Source organism: Alligator sinensis, unplaced genomic scaffold (assembly GCF_000455745.1).
Source record: "Alligator sinensis unplaced genomic scaffold, ASM45574v1 scaffold1207_1, whole genome shotgun sequence".
NCBI classification, from domain to species: Eukaryota; Metazoa; Chordata; order Crocodylia; family Alligatoridae; genus Alligator; species Alligator sinensis.
In genome coordinates this window covers 209,310-221,518 of record NW_005842867.1, presented here as the reverse complement: position 1 = coordinate 221,518, position 12,209 = coordinate 209,310, and the positions used below count along the sequence as shown (strand labels likewise).

Here is a 12,209-nt window from a genome sequence, read left to right as displayed (position 1 = left end):
CCAGCTCGACGGCCTTCCCTCTCCGACCCGGCATGCCCGGGCTGCTGGCCACAGCCCGCGTGCAGCACGGAAAAGGGCTCGGGTCGCTCCTGGCCTGCACAAGTTAAACCTTTAGGTGATAGAAAAGCAGGCATGACTCCTATAGAGTCCAGTTAATATACACTTTCTATATGCATTGTTCCAATGGACATTAAACAAAGAATGTTCAATTTGTTCTTTCCAAATATGCATACATACATATATGTATACATGTATGGAAAGAATAGGATCAGAATTGTTATTCTTGTCTGTATATACTGCATTTTATTTATTACATTATATTACACTATATATTGTTACATTTACATGAACATAGTTTCAATATTTTGATGTGCATAATGTCCACGGAGCCAAGAAACAGAATGTATGTAATAACTGAACTCTATGGGAGGCACGCCTGGAAAATTTCTATCACCTAAGTTTTAACTCAACACAAATGTTGCTTCTAAGACAAACCTCCTGTGCGGCAGCTTGTGTTGCAACACACACCCCCACCCTCCAACCCACCCTTTTTATACCAATCTTCCATATGAGGCCAATAGCAAAGGAATTTTATTTATTAAAAAAACCCCTTCTTTTCTATCCTCTACATTTGGAGACCTTTTCTATAGAAGTAACAATTCTAATCCTAGCTGAAAATAAAAAACAGCATTATGTGATCTAAGACTAAGAATATTTCTGAAAGCTGGGTAGTGCGAAATTGAGCAAACCATTCACAGAAAAGGAATCTTTCGTAAGCTCAACATCAGCTTTCTGTTTATTTTTCATAGGTGGTCCCCTTCATAGGCCCTGTTAACCCTTTATAGCTCTTTATTGCAGTAACCTTCACTCTTGTCTAGAAGAAAGGATACTCAGTTCCCTCCAAGAACAAATACTAAAGGTTGATTTACATACAGTGTTTGTACTGATCAAATACAGTATTTTTAAAAATAAGCATATTAAAGAAGCACAATGCCCTATGTGCGAGGGCATTACAGACAATCCTGATACAAAGGTGCTTGTAGCAATATCACTTAGTCCAGTAGAAGCACGAAATACCATTTTCATTCACTTCATCAAACCCTTTTTGGAATCAATGAGCCAGAAGTGCATGAGGCTGTGACCCAGTAGGACAGCAATGCACACCAGCAGATGATATATTGTTTGGGAAGATATACAGGAAAGAGTTTGAGAGTGAGAAGGTCTGAGAGGGACAAGTGTTTATTTTTTAAACTACCTGAACATAATGCTATGCTAATTATGGACTCAAATACCACAGCCTGTGTCTATACTACAATCAGAAACATGCTGGAGCTAGCTTCAATTTAGCCCCAACATTTTAAGTTCTACTTTGTTCAGTTGTTTTCCCTTTAGGGCTAGTAAGACCCCCACATACCAGCCTGAATACTTCTTTTTCCATCCTGGCATTCATATAATCTTTATGTGTATATATCCATAGTTATTCCCTTCAAAAACTTGGAGAAAGATGTAATCAACATATCAACTATCAGTTCATTTTTATATTGCTGTTTATAAAATATGTAGCAGCTCAGTTTTAGATGTACTATTACAATTAATTTATTATGGAGGTGGGGGGATTTTCATAACAGTCTAGTACAGGGGCGGGCAATTATTTCAGGTGGAGGGCCGCTTACCCAGTTTTGGCAGGGTGTCGAGGGCCGCATGGGTAGCCCCGCCCCTTGACAGGTGCCCACCACCTGGTCACCATCTTGGAACCAATGTCCCAATGCCTTGGGAACAATGTCCCAGGGCCAGCACCATTGGGTCCCAAAGTGGGGCACAGGCTGGCAAGGGTCTGTGGAGCTGGGCTAGGCTGCACCAGCAGGGAGAGGGGGGAGCTGGCCCAGCTCCAAAGAACCCCTGCTGGCTGGGACCCCTGCTCCGTGGCCGGCGTTCCCTGCTGCAGCTGCTTGCAGCCTGAACGGGGCTGTCTGGAGCAGGCACAGGCAGCCTCACATGGGTTGCGAGCGGCTGCAGTGCGAGGCACCAGCCATGGGGTGGGTGAGGGGCTGCTTTTCCCTTGGCTCCTTCCCTGCCCGAGGTCCTCCCCCTGCCTTCCCCCTTACCTGCAGTTCCAGTGTGGAGCAGCCACATGATCCCAGGCTTGCCGGGTGGGAACGGGCAGCCCCTGCTGTTGTGGGAAACTGCCAGGCTTCCCCTGGGTCCTACTGCCCTTGGTTCCTGACATTTTTGAAAGCCCCTGCTGTTGTGGGAGCCTGCCAGGCTTCCCCTGTGTCCTACTGTCCTTGGTTCCTGTCATTTTTGACAGGAACCAAGGGCAGAGAAATATTAATTTTCTGAAATTTTTAGGGGCCCCGTAGGCTGGATAGAATGGCCTTGTGGGCTGGATTTGGCCCGCGGACCATATTTTGCCCAGCCATGGTCTAGTGACTGCTTTACTTGTGAATTCACATCATCTTCTTTAATCATGAAGACAAATGTTGTATGCTAAAAGCCTGTATTTTGCCGCATTTGGGCTAATCAACAACACACAAATGGCAGGTGGAAGGAGACGTTTAAGTATATTGTGTTAACATCTGCTGACGCAAATTAAGATGAATAGTCGCGTTCCACTACTCACCAATGTAAAGGATGTGGCCTGTTCTGAGACAGAGCAAGACACATTTTAATTAACAAACCATTTATATGTAACACATGCCTCCAAAGCAGGCACACAGCTTTACACATCATTAAAAATATAAAAAACTTTCAAGAGCAAATGCAAGGACCCAGATGTGAGTTTCACATAAAAACTGGCACCTGGTGTCAATTTAACTAACGTACTAGAAATTCCCCCTCCCCCGCATGTGGCACTAAAATTATGATGATATACATGAAAAGCAACAAACTCCTGATGTACGCTCTTAGAAACGTACTGAAAAACTGCTGAATGTTAACTTGAAAGCTGATTATCTCAAGAGGATAAGAAACTGCCACATGTGTATCAATTCAACTCACTGCAGAACATGTTAGGCACCACAGCTGAAAAATATTAAAACAAGCTTCCTGGAAGACAAACTGAAATAGTGAACACACTCTCTGACAACTCTAGACCACTGTACTTACTTCAGGCATGCAATGTAGGACACCAGGGTTACAAGGGGGTTAGAGGGTAGAATACAGCTTTAGAATAAGCTCCTGTTGCAATGGGTTATTCTACCAGTGAATAAATTATGAGCAGGTGATTACATAAGAAATAATGAACAGGTGACTGCACATCTCAGCAGCATGGTGTTTATCCTGCCTTATTTTAAAACCCTTTAATGCTTCATAACATGTGCTATGCCATGCTGTGCTGACACAGCGCCAAATTCTGCAGGCCTGATTCAAGCAAAACTCCTACTGAAGGCATTGCAACCACAGTGCATAATCCTTCCAATTATTTTTCTCAAGTATTTCACATTTACACGGGCACATGTTCAGTAGCTTGACGAAAAAATAACACACAAAAACTGCCTATATTAAAAGAACATCATAATGGATGTAAAATCAAACACTTAAGAACTAGGAGATGCCAGAACTGAGGCTGCTTCATTTATTCTCTCATGTGTAGGCATTACTACACAGGCCTCAGTCAGATGATCACGTGGAAAATTAGGTACCTTCTAACAGAAAAAAAAAAATGTTATTCTGGAAGAATGGCACAGTACAAATGTATTGTATTTTCCAAATAGGCTTATATATCTGTATAAAAGTAGATGCATCATTACATATAAAATTTTTTTAAAAATGCTGAGAACCAAGTGACAAGTAAAACCACTAATGACATGCTCACAATGAGAAATGGGGTGTGCCTGGGACACTCACATTATACACATAGGGAAAACTGAGAAAACAACAAGTTAAATTTCTAACTAAGGACAGTTAATCCACAAATCACAGAAAGCAAAGTACAGCAATCTTCACAATACTATCTGGAGTCTTGCAATACAGTACTTGGGGATTTTCCATAAATCCAGAGTCCTGAAGACATGACTATGGCTATGCCTACACAGGCAACTTAGTGCCAAGCATGGTGCTCTCAAGCATACCATGCTGATTTACATGGGTTCCTGCCAAAGTGGGAGCAGGATTGCCTCATTCCTGCAGCATTTCAGACAGGTTAATTAGTATAAATTAGCTGGCCCATGCTAATTAATTCACCTGCAACAGATAGGACTAGACTGCTTCTGGTTTAGGAGACTGCCTACATGCAATTAGCACGCTTGCTAGGCAGAGTAAGTTGACTGTGTGATCATGGCCTATCTGGGCTTCCATTTTTTCAATAAACCAAATGTCTAGCTCTCATGTTTGAGGAGAAAGGTTTGAAAATATGAACCAAATTTATTCCAGAGACTCAAAAAAATGGCAGCCATGTAAAAAAACCTGTAGCATATTTTTTTTTATTAATCTCATTGGTTTGGGAATGTTGACTCATGAGTTTTGAATGCTTCAGGCTGGCAATGGCAATCTGGATTGCACACCTCACAAGAAGCACTCAACACATACCCTCTTCCAGAGGAAATGAGCTCTGAAGTAGTAACTGAAGCTCTTCTAGAGTATCACCAGGTCCTTGGAAGGAACTTCAAGGTAGGGCCATCAGCAAAGCAGTGAATTCAACCCTATTGCTTCCAAAGCTCATGAGCCTGATCAATTTAAATAATAAGGAACTCCCCTGGAGTAAGTGGAGCTACACTGGTGAAAAAATAGTATGGAAGCAGAATGCTTAGAAAGGGAAACCCAAAGCTGTGATCAACAACTGCTTCTCTGACTGACTCAACATCAGTAGTGTATTGGTTTCTATGAGAACCATCTAGCCAGGGCACGGACAAATATTCATTTGAACCACCAGTAAATTTATGGACAACCAGTAAAAATTCAGGTTAAAGATGCCTGTCTGTAAATAGTCCAGGTGAAGATACTGAAAAAGGCCACAAGAAAACTCAAGCTGTCCGTAAAACTCTAAGAAGCTGGGAGCAGTGTTGAAGGACAGAGAGAGCACACCAATGCTTCCTGATGTTCGAACAGGAGTCTAGAGCCTTCTCTCAGTGCTTTGTTGACCGCTACCCAAGCACAGCCATGTGCTGCTCCTGTGTGCCATTGGCTCCCTATAGTATTGCTGGGTCAATGTCAGGTTTCTTTGGGGTCTGGGATGAAATGGAGGGGAACTTGGCCAATGGAGGTAAGTCTGTGGGGTTGGGGTGGGTTGGGCAGGCAGCATGGTGCCGGGTGAGATCCGGTGCAGAGTGTGAGGGTGAGTAGGGGACTCTCATGGGGGCAGCACAGTATAAAACTACTGGTGCAGTCAAACAGGGTTACCGACCCAAGCAATTTTTTTTTTTATTTATTTTTTTACTGAAAAATTTTACTGACAAACTTTTTTTTACTATGGATGGTGTTATACTGCTAAATTTCAATGGAGACCTGGCAACTTCCCTTCTAACTGGGTCCTGGCAACAGGGCAGGTCCTGGCAGAGTTACATTTACATTATGTACGACATATATAAGTAAAAATGTGTCAGTAAAAAGTTTGCAGCTCATCAGTAAAAAAACAAAAAACCAACACTTTTGGCAACCATGATTTGAACTATTCCAAATAGCAGTTCAATTTAAAGTGTTTCAAGTTCAGAACACTTCAACTCCATACAAATGTGCAGCCTCCCCCCACCCTTTTTTGAGGGTCACTTTTGAGGTGTTTCAGCAGGTGTGAACATCTGTACCTCTCTGTTTGAAATACTTCAAGGGTACTTGGGGTGCTTCAGAGAGCACAATTGTCCATGGCCTCTGTCTGACCAAGGAAGAAGCTAGCTGAAATGCATTGTTTCCTTGAATTGTTTCGGAGAGTGTTGGGGTGTATGTGAGAAAAAGAAAGGAAGGGTTGGGGACAGAGAGAGGTACAGAATCTGCAAATATTCTCAGGCTCACTCCTCATTTAATGTAAATATTGGAGCCTGTGTCTTTTTCAATTAAAGGAAACATCCATGCAACCTGCAGCACAGTACCTCTGTGACTGACCCTCATTTAGGCTCAGTGGAAGCCAGAAAGCGCTCCAATGATTTAACACCTACTGAGAAGATTTGGAGCTGTACTGCTCCCTATACACCTATTTCAATCATTCATAAGCACTTCAAAAGGTAAAGCAGGGCATGGAGTTCAAAAGAAAATGTGACTGCTACTGTAGCATGTAATTTTGTAAACTCTATGCAGAACAATCTGTCACTGATGGATGACAGATTCTATGGGACCAGCTATGCAAGTGCTTTTTGAAAAGACTTGCTTCATTCCAGGAGTACCTGCTGAGGGTTAATAGGAATTTCCAGCTCTCTAGAGTGCTTGTCCTGCCCACATATCCCACCCCTGCATTTCTAGGATTCTAAAATACACATTTTAGCACCTGTTTCATACCAAAATGCATTCTAAAAACAGAATTTCCAGTGAAAAGGCCACTTCTACTATTAGTCATTGTACCTTCATGGCGAAAGCTGGTAAACTATATTTTTAGCATCTGCTTTCCACTAAAGAGCTGGCATTGTCATACAAACCACTTGATTGCCTATAACTAAGAATGCATCTTTTAAATCTCAACAATAACTGCACAGGGAACTCATAAATAGACTTTCCAATGGGTTAGAAACAAGTAAACTTCTACAACTATTTTTGTAGTGCCAAGCCTTATCCCTGAATGAAATAAAATGTAATTTTAGTCCAAGTTACTTCATACAGAGTCTGGCTCTAAAACATTCCTTTAACATCCTGTCATTTTCCAATGCTATAAGAAATATTCGCATGTTTCATCAAGAGTACAGAGTCGATCATATATTCTTCAATCCATTGCAAGTACAGGTTATTTCAATTATACCCTGCTGTCTACATGATGCCATAAGGAATAACATCTTGTAAAATCTATTCTTGTCATACTGTCATTGTCCAATAGTTGGCCACTCTGAGGCTAAAGCATTAGGTCTGAGACTGAGAACATACTATGCATGAGTTTCCTATCCTTAGCTGAATTACAGTCCAGCTAACTCAGCAAGGATTTTATCAGCCACAATTTAAAAGTAAATCTAAATAAGCTTGCCCTTCAAAGAAAGACAGTTTCCTTAAAAGCAGCAAACATGACTGTCAGAAACTATTTTTTTTTTCACATCAGCCCTTTACCCAATGTTATTTTATAGGCCGTGATATTTTTACCTAAACAGCAATGGAAAATATAATCTGTTTAACATTCTCCTATACTCAGCTAAAATCAATTTAATTGCATCGAGCATAACCAAACATTTTTCAAGCCCAGAAAGTAATAGCATGCTGACATTATGGCAAGACTAAACCACACCGTACAAAATTTTACTTAAAACACTCAGAATTAAAGAGATTCATAGCTCAACTGGAAAAATCTCACCTTAATTCACCCTCTTGTTCCTAGATACTTGCAAGAGCTGCAGAGCCCTTTTTACTCATAGTTATGATCCCATGAGTTCCAATGAGACTACTCTCAAGAATAAGTCAACCAGCAGTTGATCAAACTACAAAACATACTGCACGCTACTGAAGATCCCTTTATACCTACCAGTGACAGATTACAAATACCGTAACTGCTTTACAGAACAAGATCAACTGCCAATTATTATACTTTCTTTCATGGTACATAAAGGCACTATTCAGTGTCATAGAACAATGGACCTGAAAAATGTATTTGCTAACTGGACCCCACAAGTAGTCCATTGGAGAACAGACTTAGGAGCACTAGGAGTCAATGGCACTCCATTTGGAGGCACCTGGGTGCCCACTTTGGTAGGACTGAGACTGAAGTGATTACTTTTTAATAGGAATCAGCTAAAAGGTTTTCCTCAACAGATTTCTGGCCAACCCTAATAAGCGAGGAAGAATGCTCTGGACTACCAAATTAACTGGATTTTAATCTGGACACTATTTAACTGTCCCTTCTGCTTTTCAGGCAGGGGAGCAAATGTTCCCTGCTAAGTAATCAGAAATGCAAGTCAAGGCAATAGAGGGACATGAACACAGTAACTGTCATGTAGTAACAGGTCTTACCTGACATAATCAAACAGAGCTCACCTACTGCTTATTCAATGGGCCTTTGATGACCTAATCTGGGTAAGGAGTACTATGCTGAACAGGCCTTCATCATTTGGGTGTGATACTGGTACCTTTTTGATAAATAGCATTTCACTCAGCTTTTCCCATTGACACCATTGAGAATTCTCCCAGAGTACAGTACTACTGTGGCTATGAGTAAGGTGTGATGAATGACTAAATAAATCTGGCTCTTGGTATACGATACTCCTGAGAGGGACACTAACACAGCAATCAACCACTTGTTAATTAAAACTTACTGTTACTACAGACCCACCTCCTGTGCCCTGGTTTCATTCCCTTGCCTCCCCACTGTTAGTTCTCCCTCAGTTACTATTTCTCCTGACTGGATTGATGCACTTGTCCCCACCACCACCAGTTTATGGCAGCCATACACACAGGAGAAGTTTGAGACCCTGTTTTGCAACTTAAGCTCAGTTGCCTACAGTGGGTTCTGCATAAGCAGGACTGCCCCCAGCTACGAAGCAGCTCCTGCATACAGATGCCTCTACTATTTCTTGTCAGAGGCCCACCAGGAAGTTCATTAGAGGAAGATGAGCAGAAAAACAGTGTCTATTGGTTTCTTGCATGGGGGATAAAGTTCAAGGGTAGGATCATATATGAGCTGCAGTAGTCACAACTTGTTACAAAGGCAAACAGATTTTAGGGAGGAACCCTTCTGAACTGATAGGCCCCCACAAAAAAGCCACTATCATTTCCCCTCAACTAAAGTACTTTATCCAGGAGCAGCAAGAATTAATTAAGCAGATGCATTAAAACACAGCCTGAGCCTACACCCACTGAAGTCAACAGCAGATACTTTTCTAAAGACTCAAGATCAGGTAACAGGATTGGGCCCTATAGTGCCTTCTGACCATGCTCGTTTCATCTGCAAAGGAGGACACTAGTCCAGAGGATTTTCCTACACTTTCACTGTTTACTACTTTTCTCATAATGGCTGTCATTCAAGATCAGAAAGCAGCAGTGGGTCTAGGAGCTGAGACACAGAGGCCTGTGGTAGGTCTTTACATATTTCTTTCAGTTAACAGACCAAGATAAATGCAGCAATTCAGAAAAGTGAAAAGCATGCATGTGCATGTGTCTTTTCATCAGAGGATCATCAGATGTTTCTGTTACCAGGGAGAAGCACATGCTTAGTAACAAGACAGCAAGAGAGGATTTTTTTCTGCATCCCCATAAGATAATTAGCATTAACCCTATCATTGTTCCCATGGTGAAATTCAGGGTGAGCCCTGTGTTAAATTTCAACACAGACAAATTTCTTCCACAACTAGAATTACATTTTTAGGAGTATAACAATAAAGATAACAACCTTAATGATACCAGCATTTACAATGCCTTTATGCTCCCCTCTTGGAGACCAACAGAGTACATTGTACTGTACTCAGTCCAACAGGTCCAGGGAGATTTTACTAGCAATCACAATGTCCTGTATTAGACAAGCCTGGGTGTTCCCTGTTACTAAACTGGCTTGAAAAAAACCCACAAAGGTCAGAGGGACTCAGGCTCAAACAAGGGTAGAGTAATTCTTTATCAAGAAGCTGCAGCTGTTTTGCCTCAGAGTTCCCATTACTGCCAAACCAAGAAGTGACTACTCTTAGCAATGCGGTAACACTGTGGCTGACTGGAAAAATTTCACTAACAGATTATGGATAGTACAAAGAAGTCAGGGTAGATATGCCAGCTGCAGAGAATCCGCAGTGTGCCATGATCTCAACAACTCTTCACTGCAAAACCTTCAACCCTCAAAAATCCTAGATCTCATTTCCATCAGCAAACAGTCTCTATCTGCACTGCTTGCACACCTACCAAGTCAACACATGGCAACTGATTTGCAATGCTTTCAGTCTGTGCACTAAAATACTCCTAAAAAGCACATTTCTATCAAAAGGCAACAGGGGGAAGGATTGAGAAGTCAATAGCCTTTACCATAACATTTCAATTTCTGGAACACTGAGAGACACGGAAGCCTACCCAGCAAAAAACTCAGGTTTGCTGCTGAATGCATGTTAAGTGGCAATGTTTAGATCACTGGACTGACTCCTGGCAAAGTTAAGACAACTATGAATGCAGGTGTCATCTTGTCACTGTCAGATAAAACCACAGGCGTGTTCCCTCAAGCATCAAAGGGTTAATCTGAAGAGAAGTTTCCCTTGCCCACCCCCTGTCATGCTATCTGCTTTTCCTGCACTTGGTACTGGTGGAAAGTGCTGAATGAGGACACCCACTCCCTAAGGGAAAAAACCAGGCGTTATGCCCAGCTACCACTCTCAGTCCAGGAAGGTAAGAACTACCATTGACTGGATCAGACCATAAGCCCATCTTGCTCAGACTCTCAGACTGTGGGGGCTGTTTTCCTGTCCCTTTATAGCTTAGACAGATTTTAACTAGGCAGCATACACTGGCTCATTCAAGGACCAGGGGGGTACTGTCTGGAGTGCTCTGCTTGGCATCCCCCCTAGGTACATTCCTTTTGAACCCACGACCCTCAATCCATCCCTGTTTTGTCTTTTAGTTGTCCCAAGTAATCAGTGATGTGCCTTAGTGGCCCCCATCACCAAGGGGGGCTTATAGCTCTACTTGGTGGGCTTCAGCCCATGTCCCAGAATGACATATCCAGAGGCCTGTCACCCAGGAGCAGAGAGCAGTGGCTGACAGGGAGGGAGACCTGGGTATGACCAGGGTTCCCCCCACCCCACAACTCTTCCTCTCTCCCTTGCAGCCTCCAGCTCTTAAAGCTGCAATTCAGAGGCTGTACCCTCACACCCAGGAAGGAAGAGGGAGTCACAGAAGCCTAGAGAAGTCAAGCTGGAAAGGACCACCAAAAGGCATCTTAGTCCAGTGTTTCTCAACCCGTGGGTCACCACCCAAAAATGAATATATGAAAGGGTGGCAAACAAACTTTAAAAATGGATTCTCCTTTAATGGAGAAAAACGTGGGAAACTTTTTTCCCTGGCAGGCTGGCAGAGCTCCAGCCTGCAAGGGACTGCTTGGGGCACCCCATGCCCCACATACCTACTCTCTACCCTACAGAGGAGCGGGGGGCAGAGGATAGTGGGTCGGGAGTGAGGGGCACTGGGTTGGGACTGGCCACCGATGTTTACAAATGGGTCCTGGTACAAAAGAGGTTGAGAACCACTGATCTAGTTCAATGCCCTGCCTGAGGCAGGATCCACCCTATCCAAACCACCCCAGGTAAATCCATCATCTGAACTCTTCATAAAACTGCTGTCAACCCTGACAACACAAGACCTAACACCCTCACCTGCCACAGGTCAAGCTGGGGAACCATGGCTGCCAACCTCCTGCTTCTATAAAAGATTGTTAATAGATGCTCAAGAGCTCCTAGGTAGAGGGCCATGTCCCCTAGCCACAGAAGAAGGCACCCCCGCCCCATACCAATTTGACCATGGGATCCAATCAGTCATGATGTTCACTGGCAGTGGATCCATAGGGCATCTGGGAGAAGGGGAAGGCAGGGGCCCCCCAAGGGGGCTGGGGGGGTCTAATGGATCCAGAGGGAGGAGAAGAGGAAGCTCCAGAGGGGGGAACATGTGGACCCCCAGAGAGGCTTGGGGGGGATTGGATGGTTCCAGAGGGGAAAGAAGAATGGGAAGACGTATTACCTTCATGGAAGCTGGGGGGGGTGGGATGTGGGGCTCCCAGAGGGGCTGGGGGATTGGATGGATCCAAGCAGGGGAAAAGGGGAAGGTGTGGAAACTTTACAGGGGGGGGACACATGGAGACCCCAGGCGGGGGTGGGGGGGTGGATCAGATGGATCCAGAGGGGGAAGAAGGGGAAGGCACGAAAGGTCCAAAGCCAGGGAACATGCAGAGCTCCCAGAGGGGCTGGAGGATGGGATGGATCCAGGCAGTGGAGAAGGGGAAGGTGTGGACGCTTTAGAGAGGGGAACGCATGGAGACCCCAGAGAGGCTGGGGGTGTGTGGATCGGATGGATCTAGAAGGGGGAGAAGGGGAAGGTATGGTACCTACATGCAAGGTCCGGAGGGGGGAACACGCGGACCGAGGGTCCTGCTGGATAGAGAAGGGGGCTCTACAAGGGGAAGGGCGGGA

At 43.8% G+C, this 12,209-nt stretch overlaps 1 protein-coding gene across 1 annotated transcript in view; it reads right to left on the bottom strand.

The window, feature by feature from the left end:
- HUNK (hormonally up-regulated Neu-associated kinase) overlaps positions 1-12,203 on the bottom strand; it is a gene marked incomplete at its 5' end in the record, with an annotated part of 81,216 nt that extends 69,013 nt beyond the window's left edge. The window contains one exon of the mRNA XM_025191882.1: positions 12,129-12,203. Coding sequence (XP_025047667.1) covers positions 12,129-12,203 — 75 coding nt within the window. The remainder of the gene's footprint in view (positions 1-12,128) is intronic.
- Between the last annotated feature and the right edge of the window lie 6 nt (positions 12,204-12,209).